Source organism: Balaenoptera acutorostrata, chromosome 1, assembly GCF_949987535.1.
Source record: "Balaenoptera acutorostrata chromosome 1, mBalAcu1.1, whole genome shotgun sequence".
Taxonomy (NCBI): Eukaryota; Metazoa; Chordata; class Mammalia; order Artiodactyla; family Balaenopteridae; genus Balaenoptera; species Balaenoptera acutorostrata.
In genome coordinates, this window is record NC_080064.1 from 115,082,440 (window position 1) to 115,101,025 (window position 18,586).

Here is an 18,586-nt window from a genome sequence, read left to right on the forward strand (position 1 = left end):
AGCCTGTGCTCTAGAGCCCACGGGCCACAACTACTGAAGCCTGTGCGCCTAGAGCCCGTGCTCCGCAACGAGAAGCCACCCAATGAGAAGCCCGTGCACCACAATGAGGAGTAGCCCCCGCTCGCAGCAAGCAAAGACCCAATGCAGCCAAAAATAAATAAATAAATAAATAAATAAATTTATTTTAAAAATAATAATGAAGTACAGGGATCCCCAGGCACCTTGCAGGGTGAGCTGGGCTCTGACCAGGAAGTGTGATAAGAGAAAAGAGTAAGAAAATGTCTGCAAGGTCCTCTGGTCTCCAGGTTCTTCCTGGTGAGCTAAAGTGAGACTGAGCTCTTCCCAATGCTGGACTGAGGACACCTGAGTGGGGGGTGAAGTGGAGCATAAGAGCCAGTTGCTACTCACATGGATGGACCTAGAGATTATCACACTAAGTGAAGTAAGCCAGAAAGGGAAAGACGAATACCATATGCTATCACTTACATGTGGAATCTAAACTATGACACAAATGAACTTATCTATGAAACAGAAACAGACTCAGAATAGAGAACAGACGTGTGGTTGCCAAGGGGAAGCGGGGTGGGGAAGGGATGGATTGGGAGTTTGGATTAGCAGATGCAAACTGTTATATATAGTATGGATAAACAACAAGGTCCTACTGTATAGCACAGGGAACTATATTCAATATCCTGCAATAAATCACAATGGAAAAGAATATGAAAAAGAATGTATATATACATGTATAACTGAATCACTTTGCTGTACATCAGAAATTAACACAATATTGTAAATCAACTATACTTCAATAAATTACGAAGCCAGGTACCCTAAAACTTGAACTCAAATGAGAATTTTCCACGTATCTTCTAGTTTACTGATCACAATGTAATTAAGACTCGCCTTCATTTCAATTAAGACTTGTATCCCCCGTTTTTGGTGTAGCCTTCCTAGATTACTCCCACTTAGAGGTGTGTAAGGATGCCTAGCACCTCTTTGTGAAGTGTCATGGACACCACATATGTTGGGTTCAACAGGAACCAACTTGCTCAGAGCTCAACAGCTGCCTGTGCAAGCAGATCCTGTAGCGCAGGACACAACAGCAAGACCATGTCTGGGGTCCGGTTTGGCTGCAGGAAATTCCCTTCTATAGGCAGCCATGACTGTGACTCTGGCCCCTGGAGCCAAACTAGCCACTCAAGAGGGCACAAGCCTTGGTGTATACGTGGAGTCTGCGTTCTCTCAAGACAGAGTGCAGTGATCCCAGACACAAGGTCAGACCTGTGATTCACCTTCCCAACATGAGGGTGTATACCACCGAGGAAGGGCTGGCAGGAGGAAGGGCTGGCAGGAGCGACCAGGCTGGCGTCATCAAGCACCCTTCCTCCCCGGCTCCATCCCTCCCGCATGCCCACTCTCTGAGTCACTCTCCTGGTCACATACCCTCTGTGTGAAGGTGTTTGCATGGCTTGGGGTATCACTTTAGGTGTGCTCGTTGATTTGTGGTAGGGACGAGGACAAGGCAGCAGAGCACATGGGCTACACACAAAGGCTTGGTCAGCGCTTCTTGATGACTTCCAGCAAACCAGGGCCCAGTAAGCGTCATTCACACAGACCCTGGACCCCCTATCAGAATTACAGCTCTACAGGATCCTGTGACAAAGCTATTTAATGTGAAGTTATAAAGAAAACATCACACAATTGTTTTTCCTTTATAAAAATTTATCAAGGGAATAATTTGAGTTTTAAGAGGCTTGGTTTAGCAAAGTAAAAGACTAAAAACCATTAAAACACTTTAAATTCTTCTTTAACCTACCAAGTGGGGTCTAAATTAAATAAATCCTCTATCACTTTAGGAAAGAGGCTGCTTTCCTAAATCAGAAAAATTGATTTCCAAGTCACACTCTCTTACCTCTACTGCCCTGTAACCCTAAGAACTAAACCTCACCAGGGATGGCTCCTCTGGAAGTCAAGGTGGAAAGAACAGGTGATATCCCGACACAGACTGGATGTAGACTCTGAGCCAAAAGAAGTCTGAGAGATGAACTGTGATCATACAAGTTATCATCCAACAGGATACTTTTGGGAAGTTCAACACGGTGCTGCTAATTACTTGAGAACAAAAGGCATAAAATGAGACACATGGTCACCCTAGTGATAAGGCAGTTTGGGAAACTACACTTCCCAGTATGCCCTGCCCCTTGAAAGTCAAAAGGCTTTTTCCCAGGAGCAAAGCACCCTGGGACCCATGGTTAGCACCATTTAAGAGGTAAACAGCCTATAGGGCTGGGTTCTGACATGGAGCCTTCCTCCTTCCATGGAACACTTAACAACACCTGAGGTGGAATTTTAATGGCTATTAAGTCTGGGGTGGAGCCTCACTCTCCCCAACAACTCTAGTTTCCAAAGGTGTAGAGCTGGTAGAGCTGTGCACTGGTCCACTGCCCTGTTCTCCCGGGTGTGGTGCTGCCTCTGCCTCCCCACATCACCAGTGTCCCCACTGGCACTAGTCTTTTGGGGGATTCTTGGCCAGGTGCTGTTCCCACTCAACTTCAACCAACTTGTACAGCTCCATGGTGGCCTGAGCATCTTCCACAGAGGAATGTCCGCTTTTCCCAACCTGAGGGAAGGAAGAACAAGGAGGAAGAAAAGAGCATGAAGCTACAAGAGACTGTTTCTTCCCTTCCCAACTGGCTCCCTCCAACCCACTGATGCTGCTGCTTCTGCAGTTAGCGGGCTACAAAGGTAGACCTCTGCTGAGGCCCTACTCCTTATCTAATTTCAGGGGTTCAACTCCTATGCTACTGTCTGCCTCAATCCCTTCTGTAGCAACATGTACATACCATATTGTTCTACATTCTTCTGTAGAGGCAGAACAAACCAGATCACAGACAGGCCTTCTGAGTCTTCCATCTTCCCCAGTTCCTTAACTGATCTGTATATGACATGTGTCTACAGCCTCATGCCAGGCAGGCCATCCCCTCTTTGACTGCCAAGCATATGAAATACATAAGAGCCTCTTGCATCCACTACATGGTCTTTTAGACCACCACAACTACCTGCTTTCTACTTTTCTTAGTTAGGGTTTTATCCCCACTTTCAGGCTTTTTTCCTTTTCCAAGTATCCTTTGGAACACTCCGTGAGGTAGAGAACAGGAATAGTTATCCCTATGTAGAGATGGACCCCTTTGCCCAAAGCTCTTCCCATCAGAGCACCCCGCCCAGATCTCTCTACAACCAGAGGAATGTGAGGGTCAGAGCCTGGAGAGGCAGCAGGAGAGCCTTCAGTGTCCAAGCTACAGGTCTGGCAGCATTTGGGAAGACGCTACCTGGATGTCCCGGCTCAGCAGCTTCTTGGTGAGATGCTTCAGAGACATGGTTGCATTCTCTGGGCAGTCGGCCTTACGGTTGAGGAGGGGGATATGGGAGGTGTCTCGGGTGAGGGACTTAGGGTGAAAATACTGAAGGGCTTTGAAGTCGTTGTGGATGGCATGCCCCACCACTATCTTCCCTGTGATAATCTTCAAGATCTGAAACAGGCATGGAAGAAGAGGTGGTGAGGAACAGGATTCAAAGATGTAGCCCCTGCATCTTAAAAGCCCAACATGGCTGTCTAAGTCCTTCTAGGTTCTTTCCACCAATTGCCCACCTGCCTCATCCTTGAAATGCCCTCTTCCACAAGTTTTCTTTCACCTGAAATCTACCTCCTCTCCCCAAGATAAAAGTAGGTATTTTCTATGGTGTAACCCTGTTTGGATTTACATCAGCAGTGGCTCCTTATCTTCACATTAATTTCTATCCCAATGTGATGTTCATGTAACTACCTAGTTCAGTCCTGGCTTGATACTTGAAGTTCTTTAACTATGATCATTATGTTGGCCTTAGACACAGGCTGGGACAAATGTTGTTAAAGATGGGCTCCAGGAAGGTAATGGAAGCCCCAAATTATGTGCAAATAGATATGCATATGTTTGTCGGTTTTTTGTTTTTTGTTTTTTTTGGGGGGGGGGAATCCATGGCTTTCATCAGATTCTCAAAGAGCCTACAAGCCATAAAAGATTAAGAAATGGGAGTTCCTTGGCAGTCTAGTGGTTAGGACTCGGCACTCTCACTGCCTGGGGCCGGGGTTCAATCCCTGGTTAGGGAACTAAGGTCCTGCAAGCTGTGAGGCACAGCCCCCCACCTCAAAAAAGAAAAACATTAAGAATCATTTATAGACTAAGGCTGCAGAGGTAAGTGATCAAGTGACCATGCTTATGCTGCTTTAACAAAAAATCAGTCCCACCGCTTTATAGCTCCTCCTGCTCATAACCAGAGGGTATTTACCAGCTGGTCAGGAACCTTATTCACACTATTCTTGGAAACAAATAATTTCTCACCATTTCAGAATCTTAAACCATAAGGACATACTGCCAATGAGGATAACTACAGAATATGTCATGGGCTCTGAAGGCCATTACCAAAATGGGGTTCCAAACAGACTGTGAACAAGAGCAACAGGCCTGGAATCAATGCCTGGCCTCCCAATGGGACCCCTTGGAAGGGAACAGACTCATTTGAATGTACCTTAGTCTCACACCCCAGCTTGGGCACTGGTTTTTATGATGAAAGCCAGATATAGTCCAATCAACTTGGTATTTAGTTGCTCCTAACTTCACCTGCAGTTTACTGACCACTAACACCTTTACTTTGCATTAATTTCAACATATAGCCTTCCTTAAAGCTGAGTGGATTTGCTGTTTCAGACCCACCCCATCTTCTGCCTCTCCCAAGCCTTTGCTCAGCTATGCCCCTGGTGCACAGGATGTTCTTCAACTCTTCAAGTTCTTTCTAAAATCCAGCTGTTCCACCTCTGATGAAATTCCTCCAACTGACTGCTCTGGCATATGAGGAATTATTGGAACAGTGTGTGTCTAGAGAAGGCAAAGAATGTGGAGCTGAAATTACAAAGTGGACCAAAGGCGCCCTCTGGAGGCCTTCCAAGACCAGCAGGCTCCCTTCCCCTTCACATTTGCCAGCTCACCCTCCTTTCCTGTTCATTTGTTGTGCCTCCAGTATTCAGCATAGGACTTACAGTGGCTAGGTTTGCTCAGTGAGTGAGATGAGAACCCCAACATATCAGCCCTGTGTCTTTTATCCCCTCCACTGCAGGCTACCTGTTCCAGTTATACAAATATGCCCCAGCTCCTTCTGTCAATATTCTGCCTTCCCCTACCACCAACTTTCCACATTGCCACAGGCTACTTCTTGCTTGGGAAGCCCTCTCCACCTCTCTATTCTCAACCCTAGACCCCACCTCTACAAGGCATTCTCAAATTGAGCCCTTTCCCCCTGGCACTCATGCCTGTTGCTCTGTCCATCACTGGCTGTTATTTCTCTAGCAGATTCCCGGTTCTCCAGATGAGGATTCCACTTGGGACCTAAAAGATCTTAACTAATAAAGTTCGTTACACCAGCTAATTGTGACTTTCCAGACTCTCACCACTCCTTATCCCAGCAGAAAGCCTTCTTCATCTGCTCCTCCACCCACTCCATCCCTCCCTCCGCAATCCTTTGGCGCCTTCCCGGGGTGATATTCTTTGCAGAAAAATGATTTGGACCTCTCCCCACCCACCCCGCTGCTACCACCGTCTCCCATGCCTCTCACCTGGCTCCGAGCAATCTTGAAGGGAGTAGCATTCACCATGTGCTGCTTCCGGATACCGCTCCATCTGGTCCGGTAGTCCACAATGTGGCAGGGGGGAAGGATATACTCATCATAAAGCACATCTCCGCTATAGCTGACAATGCTGCATCGAGCCAAGGAACTGACATGCCCCTTGGGTCCTGTGCCCACCATCTCACAGTCAATTGCCACCATCTTCGTTGGCATCTTCTGGGATGCTCCAGGGTATTTATTCTCTGAATGAGCTTGGATGGAGATCTGTGGGGCAGTCTTCTGAGGAGGGTTCTTCTGGGAGCCCTTCTTCTGGGGGCGAATTGGGAGGCTCTTAATCTTTGGTAGGGCACTCTGGAACTCCCCCAGCAAATCTACTTTAGCCACAACAGAACCAGCTTTCTGTGAAGGAGCAGGGGTCAGCCAAGGCACTGCAGCTTTCTTGTCCAGGGACTGCTCTGACCCACTGCTGGAAGCAGCAGTTTTCTTTTTTGGAAGGGGAGGGGCCTTCCAAGTGCCATCCACCTTGCGAGTGTCCCCTTTCTTTGAAGGTTCTGAGTGCAACTTAGGGACCTTGTTAGGGGGCTGCTGCTTCTTATTCAGAAAGCCTTTCCGTTCCAAGAGCCGCCGCTTCTTGACAAATTTTTGGTGCTTGGCATTCCCTTCTAATGCCTTTCTGGGGGGAGGTTCGCCAAAATCCAGATTGAGGAGTAAGGTAGACATGATGACGGTGGATGGTGTGAGAACAGTTGGGAAAAACAGCTTACCAATGAGAGGATGGACAACTCATCCTCTGCTGAATCCCATAGGCCAACATCTGGAGGTTTGTAGTATACCCTGGGGAAGAAAGTGATCCTGATAACGGAGTCCATAGGCTTGGGAACCAGTAAGGTAAGACCCATCTCCGTAGGACTTAAAAGAGAGGAAAGACATCAGAGTAACCTCTCAGATAATGTGAAATGTGAAATGATGGAGGGAGGACTTCCTTCTGAACCAGGAAGCCTGGGTTCCAGGGAAGCCCCACAATTCTCCAGCAGTATGGTATTAGGAAGGCCATTTCCCCTCTCTAGATCTCAGTCTCATTTGTAAACTGAGGGGGTTGCAGGGCCAACCAGCTGAAACTCTTGTGATCTGGAACGCCAGAATAGGTGAGCTCTATCATTTGCCCAGGGAAGAAACGTCTAAGTATGCTCGAAGGCAGTCACAGATTTGGCATAGTTGACCTCTGAATTACCCAGCGCGGGACCCAAGGACAGAGATACAAATTCAGGCACCCATTTCCCTCGTCTCCACGTGGGGGAAATCTCCACATGCATCTCACTCAAGTCCTTCTCCCAAGAAAGGACCTTTGACAACACATTAGCGGAGGGGAAAACCGAGGCTGCGGACAGCACACTCTGGCCGTCCACGCCACGGAGCCAGCTTCCCACGCTCACACACCTACCTCCCAGATGGGCCCCGCTAAGACCGGAAGCGCCAGGAGCCGGATGCGGAAATTGGCGCGCGTCGGCGAGGCCCGAGCCGGCAGGCTCGCGGATTGGAACGCGCCGGAGCCCGGGCCCGCGTACCCGCAGCGCCCCTGCCTCCGGGAGCGAGGCCAGGGATTCCTAGTGTGTGAGAAGCGGCAGCGGCAGCGGCGGCTGCGACGGAGGGGGCGGCGTGGGTGGGGGCGGGGGCGGGGGCGGGATGCGCTCCCCGGCCCCTCTAGCCCAGTGGAGGTACAATTCGAAGGTGTTCGGAGGCCGCTACAAACTGGCACTGCAGCACGCCGGAGGCCCTGGGCCTCACTTCCGGTAGAAGAGGGAGGTGTACGGGAAGGGGCGGGATCTGGAGGCGGGACCTGGAACTTGGCCCGCCCCACTCCGTGAGGTGGTCGCCGCGGCACGCCTCTGTGGCGTCACTGCGCTGGCACCGCCTCCCGGTTTGCATCCAATGCTGACAGCTTCGGGCTGTGGGACGTCGCGGCCTGTGACGTCAGGAGGGCGTCTCAAGTCTTCAACCCCAACCTCGAATCCCGGAAAGGCAGCGTCTGGGACCGGATTCTGAGCGCTTTCTTCCGGTCCTGCAGAGCTGAGCCCAGCCCGGGTACCGGACCCGCGTGGTCCTGACCCAGGTTCCCTCCTCACTGCATTCTCCCTCCCCGCGCCACCGGCTGGGCCCCGGAATGCCGGGGGTCTCCGCCCGTGGCCTCTCTCACGAAGCGAGGAGGCAGCTAGCTGTGAACCTCACCCGGGTCGTGACGCTCTACCGTTCCATTCTGGACGCCTACATCATCGTGAGGCCACAGGGTTGTGGGTGGGGTGCTCCTGGTTATGTGGGTGGCTCCCTAGCCACGACAGGGGAAGAATGTAGAGAGTTAGCTTCTGATCTCTTTTCTAATATGTTTCTTCAGTCTTTTGTACAAGAAAGGGTTAAAGCTGGGGCAGCCCCCCCACCTCCTTTTTCTTTCAGATGACCTAAATATTAATAGTTTTAGCATCTAGGTTGTTTTTCTAACCTTCTCAAGTCCAAAGTAATAAAACGCATGGACATTTGAGCCATGCTGCTGCAGCTACGTTGAACTCTCCCAGGAACATGTGAGGTGTTTCGAGAACACACATGTTCATTCATTCAAGCTTTGAATAAATTCCTGGCTTTGCAGTGTAATGGACAATTACAACTTTGGAGTTGACAGACTTGGACTAGAATCCTGCCTCCCCTACTGTGTTAACCTTAGGCATTAAAAAAAACATTCCTCCTAGCCCCAGTTCCTGAGTCGTAAAATGGATCTCTTTTTGAAGGATCATTGTGAAGAATAAATGAGATGATGTATAAATGGCACCAGCATCCACTGAATTGTTCAGCTCCCAAACCCAGAAGCCATCCTCGATTCAGCTCTTTTCTTCATTGATCTACGATCCAGCCCTTCAACAAGTCCTATTGGTTCAACTTCCAGAATAGATACCAAATTCACCCATTTGTCTCCATTGCCATTGCTAACCACCCTAGGACAAGCCAACATCATCTCTCTCCTGGACTACTTCCTAACTGATATCTGTGTTTGCTTCCTCTCCTCCATACCCAGTTCTTCACAACACAGCCAGATTAATCTTTTAAAAATGTAAATCTCACCAGGACACTTCCTTGCTTCTTAGGTTCTTTGATGAAATTGTAATTCTTTACCATTACCTATAAAACCCTACATGATCTGTCCCCTGCTCCCTTTTAAACCCCATCACATTTCATTCTCTCCCACATTCACTGTACTACACTGGGTCTTTGCACTTACTGATCTGCCTGGAATGTTTTTCCTCCACAGAAAGGCAATTGAGTAGGGTGGTTAAGAGCAAGAACTCGAGTCAAATTGGTTTCAAATCCCAGCTGTGCCACTTACTAGCTTTTTGACTTAGAATACTTAATTGCTGTACTTTGGTTTCCTTATCTGTAAAATGGGGGATAAAAATAGTACTATCTCATAGGGTAATTGTGAGGATTAAATGCATTGATATACGTAAAATGTTTCAGACAGTGCCTGGCATATTATAGTATTCTGTAAGTGTTTGCTATTACCTGAATTTTAAAAAATTGAGATAGAATTGACATTTTAGTTGCAGGTGTATAATATAGTGATTCGTATTTGTATATATTGTGAAATGATTACAGTAAGTCTAGTTAATATCCATCACCGTACATAGCTACATTTTTTTCTTGTGATGGGAACTTTTAAGATCTACTCTCAGCAACTTTCAAGTATACAATACTTGCAAGTATACAATACAGTATTATTTACTATAGTCACTATGGTGTACATTACATCTCCATGACATTTATTTTGTAACTGGAGGTTTGTACCTTTTGACCCTCCTCACCCATTTTACCCACCCCCACCCCCTGCCTCTGGCAACCACTGTCTGAATTTTTTTTACATGTGCTGTTTCCTGTTCATCATTCAAGTCTCAGCTCAAGTGTCACCTTCTCAGACAAGTCTTCCCTCATCACTCTATCTAAAATAGTACTCAAACTCTCCATTGTTACTGTTCTATTAGTGTTTTATTGTCTATGTGGCATTTGATGTTATCTGAAATAATTTTTTAAAATGTAAGCTCTGTAAGAGCAAGGATCTTGTCTGTCGGCTTCATTGTTTGTATCCCCTGAGCCTAGGATAGAACTTGGTGCCTAACCAAAGCTCCAGAATTTGTGTTGAATAAATGAATGAATAAAAATATATTCTGGCAGGGAATTCCCTGGTGGTCCAGTGGTTAGGACTCGGCACTTTCACTGCCAAGGGCCTGGGTTCAATCCCTGGTCGGGGAACTAAGATCCCACAAACCACACAGCTCGGCCAAAAAAAAAAAAACACAACCCCAACATTCTGACATATATAATGCCTGGTACATCTAATGGTAGGTTACTAGATGGCAACACAAATACTGGGTGTCAAGTCACTGTGGTGTTGAGGATGCAGATGTGAAGCCACCATCCCTGCCCTTTAGTTGAGTGGAGGAAACAGACACATAAATAAGTGGGGACACTGCTAAAAGGAGAGGTGTGTCCAGAATGCAATTTGGGCTCAGAGGAAGGAGGGGGAGGCTAGAGCAGGTTTCAGAGAAGAGATGACAGCCAATGGGTAGAGGCACCTGCTAGTTGCAGCCAGTGGCCATGTGTTGAGTGGGGCAGGGAAGAATGGGAAGAGTAGTAGCCTGTTGATTGCTTCTCCCTTTCCCCTACAGGAATTTTTCACAGACAACCTATGGGGCACACTCCCTTGCTCATGGCAGGAAGCCCTGGATGGACTGAACCCGCCACAGCTGGCCACACTGCTGCTGGGGATGCCTGGGGAAGGGGAAGTGGCCAGGTATGGGCAAGAGGGACCTGTGTTGGGGGACTTGGTGCTGAGCCCTGCAGGGAGCCATTGCTCAGAGTCTCACAAGGGCTTCCTGGGTTGTAAACTGGCACGCTCAGGATGCAATGGGACTATTCACTGGGGGCCTGGGTGGGCTATCTCAGGTACAGGTCGGTGTGGCCACTCACCCTGCTGGCCCTGAAGTCCACAGCCTATGCCCTGGCTTTTACCCGGACGCCTGGGTTTCAGACCCCCTCAGAGTTCCTGGAGAACCCCAGCCAGAGTTCCCGACTGACAGCTCCATTCCGGAAACATGTCAGGCCCAAGAAGCAGCATGAGATTCGGAGGCTGGGAGAGGTGAGGAGATGGCTGGGGTATAGGTGGTATCTGGGAGCCTGGGGACTCCTTAAGCCTATGGGTTACAAAGGTGTGGGCACCTTATACCACCTGCAGGACCAGAGGCCCTAGAAGGTCCCTTCCTTGGCAGATACACTATAATCATATCTTCATCCTTTTGCCGGGTTGTTTGGTGGCTATATTTGAATCACTGGCTTAGTCTTGTTCTGATAACCTTCACAATCTGCTCATGGCTTCACAGCAGGGCTCTTGTTCTGTGGAGGAGACTGAATCACTAGCCTGAGAGGAGCAAAGACAGTAGCCTGAGCCTGGGGTCAGCACACCCCATTGTGGTTTCCATGTCTCTTGTCTCTTCCCTCTACCCATCTTCCTCTGCCATCTTCAGCTCCTCCACCCTCATTATGGGTGTTTGCCCTGGGAGCCAACACCAATGGCCAGGAGACCTTTGTTCCCTCCTCTTTCAGTTGGTGAAGAAGCTGAGTGACCTCACAGGCTGCACCCAAGTTGTGGATGTAGGCTCAGGCCAGGTGAGCCAGACCCCTAATGTTCTGGTTTTCTGTCATGGGGATAGAACAGCTGGAAGACAGGTTATCAGGCCACAGGCCCAGGGAGGCAGGTGCTAAGGAGTGGTAGAAGTAAGCTGGGCAGAATTTAAGCCTTCTGGGGGCCTAGGACCCAGGTGTCCAAACCACAGATAGGGAGGGGGACAGTGGAGAGGACACTGAACGGGGCTGTCTCCACCCTCCCTCTTGGGACTCCAGGGCCATCTCTCCCGCTTCATGTCCCTGGGGCTGGGGCTGATGGTGAAGAGCATTGAAGGGGATCAGAGACTGGTGGAGAGAGCCCAGCGCCTAGACCAGGAGCTCCTGCAGGCTCTGCAGAAAGAGGAGAAGCGGAACCCACAGGTAGACCAGCCCTTCCTGCAGCCAGGACCGTGAGAGCAGGGTCTGCTTGGCTGGAATTGGGCACCAAGGCTGAATTCCCTCTTTTAAGTTTCTCAGCTTGAGATGGCGTGTCCCTATTTCTGCTACCCCTTTCCCAAGGTCCCTCCTTCACCGAAGCCTCCTCATATCTTAAAGGCACCTTCTAGTTAAAAAGTGCTTTCCACACCGATACGTTCTTCTCACAGCCACCTGTAAAAAGTGGCCAAATGAGGAAGCTCAGAGACGAAAAGACCTGCAGTTACTAATGACAGACCCAGAATCTATCCCATCTCCTGATTTAAAGTCCCACTTTCTCCTCTGCCCGTTTCTCTCCCACCTTCCTCCTTGGGAAGGAACTCAAGAGGACAGATCTGTTCCCGTGGCTTGAGGTGGCACGGGGACGGGAAACCGGCTTCCCATCTGCCTCCATTCTGTCCTGCCTCCACAGGTGGTCCACACTGGCCCTCGCCACCGCCCCCACCATGTGGTTAGGTGGGTAGACCCCACGGCCCTGTGTGAGGAGCTTCTGCTTCCACTGGAAAACTCACCTCAGAGTGAGGCCCGCTTGCTGCTGACAGGCCTCCATGCCTGTGGGGATCTGAGTGTTGCCTTGCTGAGGCACTTCTCCTGCTGCCCCGAGGTGGCGGCCCTGGCCTCAGTGGGCTGCTGTTACATGAAGCTGAGTGACCCCGGTGGCTACCCTCTGAGTCAGTGGGTGGCTGGGCTGCCCGGCCGTGAACTGCCCTACAGGCTACGGGAGGGGGCCTGCCACGCCCTGGAGGAATACGCTGAGCGGCTGCAGAAAGCAGGCCCTGGCCTCCGAACCCACTGCTACCGGGCAGCACTGGAGACGGTCATCCGGCGTGCCCGGCCCGAGCTCCGTCGGCCAGGCGTGCAGGGGATCCCCAGGGTCCACGAGCTCAAGATTGAAGAGTGAGGCTGGGGAGTTGGGGGGGCGTGAGGAGGGGGGCATCACCTACTGGAGGTATGATTCCCCTCCCACCCTCAACTGTTAGCATGTCCTGAAGAAAATCTAAATGTGCTGGGAGGAGGGGAGTGATTTTGAGTTCTGAGGCAGCTTCAAACTTTCCTTAAAAAGCAGTTGTCACTCTTTTGTCAAGTTTTTGAAATGCTAAAAATATGGCTAAATAATTGGACAGATTTGGCTGAAAACAAATTTTTGGATTGATTTGCTATTGGACAGACAGCTCACAGCCAGAAAAACATTTAAAAATGCACCTTAGGGTGGCAAATCTGTTACAGCTGGAATTGAATTAGGAATGGACAGTTTGAATGGGGGAGGAGGGTTCTAAAACCAAACTGAGTGCTGTCTGTGGCTGACCCCACAGATACGTGCAGCGGGGGCTACAGCGGGTGGGGCTTGACCCCCACCTGCCGCTGAATCTGGCTGCCCTTCGGGCCCACCAGGCCCAGGAGAACCGTGTGGTGGCCTTCTTCAGCCTGGCCCTGCTGCTGGCCCCGCTGGTGGAGACACTGATTCTACTGGACCGGCTGCTCTACCTTCAGGAGCAGGGTGAGGGTGGCCAAAGCAGGGACCCAGGGCCAGAGGGGCTGGAGTTCTAGGGCTCTCCTTCAGGTCCCGGCCCCTGCACCTGCCAGGACTAGGTTCCTCGCTGTGGTGATTCTCAGACCAGCTGCTTCAGAGTCAGATGGGGGGAGGGGAACTTGTTAATGCAAATTCCTACTGAATCAGCCTGTGGTGGTACCTCCCTGAGGTGCATTTTAAGCCAGCATCCCAGGCACTGAGAACCTATGATGTGCTGCAGACTGCCTCCTCCCGAGTCAGTGTCTTGGGCACTCATGTTCCTGGAGAGAGCTGGGTCTCCTTAGACCCCCTCGAGCCTCCCCCATGGGGAAAAGGGGCTATGCCTACAGGCTAAGCAGGAAGTGGCTAAGAGTTTGTTTCATTTCTCCCCTTCTGAGTAGCCCTGCCTTTCTCATAGGCTTCCATGCTGAGCTTCTGCCCATCTTCAGCCCCGAACTCTCTCCGAGAAACCTGGTTCTGGTGGCCACCAAAAGGCCTCTGGGTGAGACCTTCTCTGTTCTGGAGACTGAAGACAGCTGACACAGCCTGAGGAAGGGCATATCTCCGACCCCATCTGAAACTGCCAGGTACCACACTGGGTGGCGGAGTCTTCACCTCCTCAGCCAGAGAACCAGCATCCTCCGTGGAATCCTGGTTCCCTACAAACCTTCAGCTTCATACCCTTTCTCTCCCTCTGTGTGTTATGTAATATTATGCAAAAACTTATTTTTAATTTATTAAAAAATTGAAATCTTTACTTCTCTATCATTTCTATTAAGTATAGAAAAGGACAGACATGCACCCTCCCTACCGAATCCTGCAGGGGTGCTACATTAGGTCTCACATCCCCAATCCCCACTGTCTTCCCTAACAGGTAGCACCTTGTTACTCAGAGGTCTCCATGGAGGGAAGCTGTCTCTCCCTTAGATCTCCATCCCAGAATCTGCAGGCCCTGCCCTTTGGGAGGACCACCTTAAGGCTGGCTAACTTCTATCCAGGTTTTGTCATAACATCAGGACAGATGCTCCCTCCCTCAGTCCCTGAAACAGGGGTTAGGGGTGCCAGTCTACCAAAAGACAGCAGCTGCACACAGAGGACCCAAGGCTCTTTATTAGAGTCTGAAGAAGAGGTGGTCCCAACCTTCAAGGCTAAGACAAGGAGGGGAGAAGCAGCTCTCCCCAGACTCAATACCAATAGACTTTCTTATGTCTCCGTGTCTCCTGGATCCCCATCGCCTCCATTACCTCCTCCTCCAGTGTCTTTAGACTGGGCACATAAGTTTTTTCTAGAGCATCTTCCACTGATGTGTCTTTGGGGCCATCTGTTGAGCCAGAGGAAAGAAGATGGGTGGGAAGGCTTCTTAACATCCCTTACTCCCACTCCTCCCACCCCCCTCTTCTTGCCGCCTCACCCAGCCTCACCAATCCATGTTTCAGGGACGACGCCATCAGCTCTGGGAAATTCAGGTTTAGGGATAATTCTTCCTGATCTTGTGGAGACTCGTACCCGCTCTCCTGCCTCAGTGAATCTCCACTCCACCTCAGTGGGTTTCCTAGGGGATAGAAGAAGTGAGGCCAGTCAGGGAGTTAGGTCTCCCTCCTATGTTCCAACCCGAAAATCAGTGACTAAAAACACTAAGGTCACCATCTTGTTTCTCTGCCACCCCTGCACTGGGGTTTCCTATGGGGGGTCATGTCCATGAGATGGCCCCTCTCAATTTCCAGCACATCCAACCCACCACTCCCTTTGGATAAATATGGTTAATAGGGCTTCCCTGGTGGCGCAGTGGTTGAGAATCTGCCTGCCAATGCAGGGGACACGGGTTCGAGCCCTGGTCTGGGAAGATCCCACATGCCGCAGAGCAGCTGGGCCCGTGAGCCACAATTACTGAGCCTGCGCGTCTGGAGCCTGTGCTCCGCAACGGGAGAGGCCACGATAGTGAGAGGCCCGCGCACCGCGATGAAGAGTGGCCCCCACTTGCCGCAACTGGAGAAAGCCCTCGCACAGAAACGAAGACCCAACACAGCCATAAATAAATAAATAAATTAAAAAAAAAATATATGGTTAATAGCTGTGTGGACTCAGAGGGCAAGAAACCCTCGGACCAGAGCCCCATGTGCTTGCCTGTCCACAGGATCCACAAGTTTGACCTGGTTGTGGAGCAACGGTGCTTCGCTGGGGATCATGGTTCCCCGGTAATCCACGGTCTTGCCAATATAGCGGTAATGCTGTCCAAAAGAGGAGGGGGCTATCAGAACCCAGGAGGCGTGAAGGGGGCTTGTCTACCACAACTCAGAGCATTCAGCCCAAGTTGAAAAAGTAAAAGGTTCAGTTGTCTCACCATCCCCTCAGCCAGTCTCTGGCCTCCCTGTGCTGCTCTTAATGGACAGGGACGGATGGCACAGGCTTCCTGAGCGTCACCATCCTCACTCTTCACTTACTGTATTCAGCCCCTCCACGACCACCCAGTTTCGCTGCCGGATAACTTGAACCACTTTGCCTTGCTTCCCAGCGTCCTTGCCTTCTAGGATCTCTACCTGTGGGAAGAGATGACCGTCAGGGAGGGAGATCCTTGCCCAGGAGCACCCCGCCACCCTACCCCATCTGAGATTCTCACCCTGTCCCCATAGAACAGATGCCAGTCTTCATCAGAGATAGGTTCCACAGCCACCCGGCGCCGCCTAGTCCCTGGAGGGTTCTTCTTCTTGTCTGACAAGGAGCCTGGGCGGCTCATCCCATAGCGGTAATCGGGAGGCAGAGTGACCTTGGATGCCAAGGCCAGCAGAGCAGAGAGCCGCATAGCTGGAGGCTGTGAGAAATCCCCTGGCCGGCGAAAGACCCAGAAATCTTCCTAGTCAGCTGTGGGGTAGGACAGAAAAAAGGGGGCAAAGAAACAAGGGAAGCAACATTTTCTTAAGCACTTACTTCATGGCTCAATGGACTTGATCTTACTGAATCCTCACAAGATATTATCTTCGCTTTACAGATGACGATAGAGACTCAGAGAAGTTAAGTGACTTGTCAATGGTCATAAGGCTACTATGTGGGAGAATCAGCATTCAAAGCCACATATATCTGACTTCAAAGTCCAAAAATTCATTGAGGCCAGGGACCATGTTATCTAGATCACCCTTGAATCCAGCAGATCCCAGTAGGGCTTGGCATGTAGTAGGTACTCAATAAAAAGTTATTTAATAAACGCACCAACAGCAAGATGGAAAGAAAACAAGTAATGGACAAAACACTGACATAAAGCCAAAAAGCAGGCAGTTATAAGGTAAAACAAACAAACAAACAGGTGGCAGAGATAAAAACTGGGATTAAAATGTCCCTACACAACATCCAATTCCTAATCGCAATCAGGAAATAACCACTTCTCTCTAAGATAGTTTCTTTTCTAAAGGAAAAGGACCCAGAGCCAGACTCTAGGATTATAGGGTCCTACATTTCCAAACTAAGTATGTACTCTAAGCCTCCCAATTTTGGATAATGGACTAAACCAATAGGGCGGTGAGACAACTGAGGGCAAAAATAATAAGTGCTTCAGTTTGCTGAGCACTTGCTACCTTCCACTTGCCATGCTAAGTGCTTTCCTGTATCATCTCATTTAAGCCCAAGGACAACTGATGAAGGAAGTACCATTAACCTTGTTTCATAGCTAAGAATGAAGCCTAACTTCAAAGTACAATTAAAGTGCACTCTAATGACATTAAAAGCTCTGGACTGGGAATCAGACGACCTGGCTTCTAGTCCCTGCTCCACCATCAACTTATTCTGTGACCCTAGGCAACTTGACTTCTGAGCTTCAGTTTCATCATCCATAAAACTTTACAGGGTTGTTTCTGTCATTCGAGTTATTTTTAACATTTGAACAAAGCAAGGTACAGAATCATGTGGATACTATTATCCTTTCCTGGGTAAATTTAAAAATATATATTCTATCACAGACATAAATATTTACAAGAAGGCAACAGGGAACAAATAAAGTACTTGTTTTGGAGATGAGGAAGTTTGGGAGGGCTATTACTTTCCATCTTGTTCCTTTCCATAACGTTTGCATTTTCTAACCACGTACCTTTAAAATAATACATCAACTGGTTTATCTGAACAGTGAGATATCAGGTCATTTTTCTTCTCTATACTTTTCAATATGGAAAAGACCTAATATTATTTTTAATTAATGCTGGATGACTGTTAAGGGCCTTGGTGTTCCCATTCAGAATCAAAAAACGCTTAGGGAGGACTACTATGTGACAGGTCTAATGCTGGGAACTTCACTATTCCCAGCATTTGATCTTCACACTGCTCTCCGCGGGAGGTTGACAGGAGACGAGGAAACCAAGGCCCTGAGAGCTGGTGACAGGTTGACAGGAGACGAGGAAACCAAGGCCCTGAGAGCTGGTGACTTGGCCTAGTTCATATGACTTGACAGAAGCAAAATTCCCTGGCGGTCCAGTGGTTAAGACTCTGCGCTTCCAATGAAGGACTGTAGGGGGCACGGGTTCCATCCCTGGTGGGGGAACAAAGATTCCGCAGGCCGCGCAGTGCGGCCAAAAAAAAAAAAAAAAAAAAGCCAGCCCCCTAGATCTTTTCCTTTTTTCCCTCCAAATCCTGGAGAGGCTGGTGCCCTTCAGCAGTGGGGCTTTCATGGCGCGCTCTGGGGCGCCGTGCTAGGTAGTGAGGTAGAGCGTCTGCTCCCTCAGACCCCGGCTCCAAAGGCCCCGCCGGCCCCATCTTAGGTACGGGTGATGTCCATCTCCCAGCAGTCTTCAGCAACCACCCGCTCCGAGCTTCCGAAGCAGGGAGACCCCGGACGAGGCGACTGAGCCATGCCAGGGTAAAGGAAGGCCCTTCCCGCTCCCGCTCCCGGACCAGCCCAGAAGCTGCCAAACCTCCGGGCCACGCTGTCCTCACCTCCGCTTCCCGCTGAGCCCCAGAGCCTCCGCCAGTCCCCTCTGCACGTGGGACCTAAGCCCCGCCCCACCGCATCCCCCGGCTTTCTGGGAAAAGTAGTCTAATGGTACAATGGACGCGCAACAACGATAATCTAGCCTCTCTGCATGCTGGGAGTTGTAGTCCGCTGCTGCAAAGCAAGCGAGAAACAGGAAATTTGGCTTTGTAGGAAATCAAGGAAGCCTAAGAGCACCGTGAAGCACGTCGGGAGTTGAAGGCAAAGCGGAATATGCTATCGCGCCTGGCACATTCCTGCACGTGCCCTGCGTGGAGGCCGCTGGGAATTGTAGTTACTAGAGACAACGGCTCCATTTTCTAGGTGATTGCGG

The 18,586-nt window shown here is 49.9% G+C and overlaps 3 protein-coding genes across 7 annotated transcripts; 1 reads left to right on the plus strand and 2 right to left on the minus strand.

Annotated features, from left to right (window-relative positions):
- Window positions 1-1,651: 1,651 nt before the first annotated feature.
- On the minus strand, window positions 1,652-7,233 carry ISG20L2 (interferon stimulated exonuclease gene 20 like 2). The gene is made up of 4 exons (XM_057551988.1): window positions 7,101-7,233; window positions 5,648-6,493; window positions 3,330-3,530; window positions 1,652-2,620 (listed from the first exon to the last, which is right to left on the minus strand). The coding sequence occupies exons 2-4, from the start codon at window positions 6,377-6,379 to the stop codon at window positions 2,507-2,509; spliced, it is 1,047 nt and encodes a 348-aa protein (XP_057407971.1). The 5' UTR covers window positions 6,380-6,493; window positions 7,101-7,233; the 3' UTR covers window positions 1,652-2,506.
- METTL25B (methyltransferase like 25B) lies at window positions 7,178-14,059 on the plus strand. Of its 5 annotated transcripts, none has more exons than XM_057551987.1 (8): window positions 7,178-7,270; window positions 10,366-10,490; window positions 10,683-10,835; window positions 11,300-11,362; window positions 11,597-11,740; window positions 12,207-12,691; window positions 13,108-13,292; window positions 13,723-14,059. In XM_057551987.1, the coding sequence occupies exons 2-8, from the start codon at window positions 10,386-10,388 to the stop codon at window positions 13,842-13,844; spliced, it is 1,257 nt and encodes a 418-aa protein (XP_057407970.1). In that variant the 5' UTR covers window positions 7,178-7,270; window positions 10,366-10,385; the 3' UTR covers window positions 13,845-14,059. The 5 variants fall into 5 exon arrangements, with proteins under 5 accessions (XP_057407970.1, XP_057407967.1, XP_028019680.1 ...); XM_028163879.2 differs by lacking the exon at window positions 7,178-7,270 and adding an exon at window positions 7,376-7,931 and having other exon boundaries at window positions 10,643-10,835; window positions 13,706-13,841; XM_007171842.3 differs by lacking the exon at window positions 7,178-7,270 and adding an exon at window positions 7,381-7,931 and having other exon boundaries at window positions 10,643-10,835.
- A 329-nt stretch (window positions 14,060-14,388) lies between these two features.
- Window positions 14,389-18,301, minus strand: MRPL24 (mitochondrial ribosomal protein L24). Its single transcript, XM_007171841.2, has 6 exons — window positions 18,219-18,301; window positions 15,922-16,163; window positions 15,746-15,841; window positions 15,429-15,532; window positions 14,726-14,856; window positions 14,389-14,625 (listed from the first exon to the last, which is right to left on the minus strand). Exons 2-6 carry the CDS (start codon window positions 16,102-16,104, stop codon window positions 14,489-14,491), a joined length of 651 nt encoding a protein of 216 aa, XP_007171903.2. The 5' UTR covers window positions 16,105-16,163; window positions 18,219-18,301; the 3' UTR covers window positions 14,389-14,488.
- Window positions 18,302-18,586: the final 285 nt, after the last annotated feature.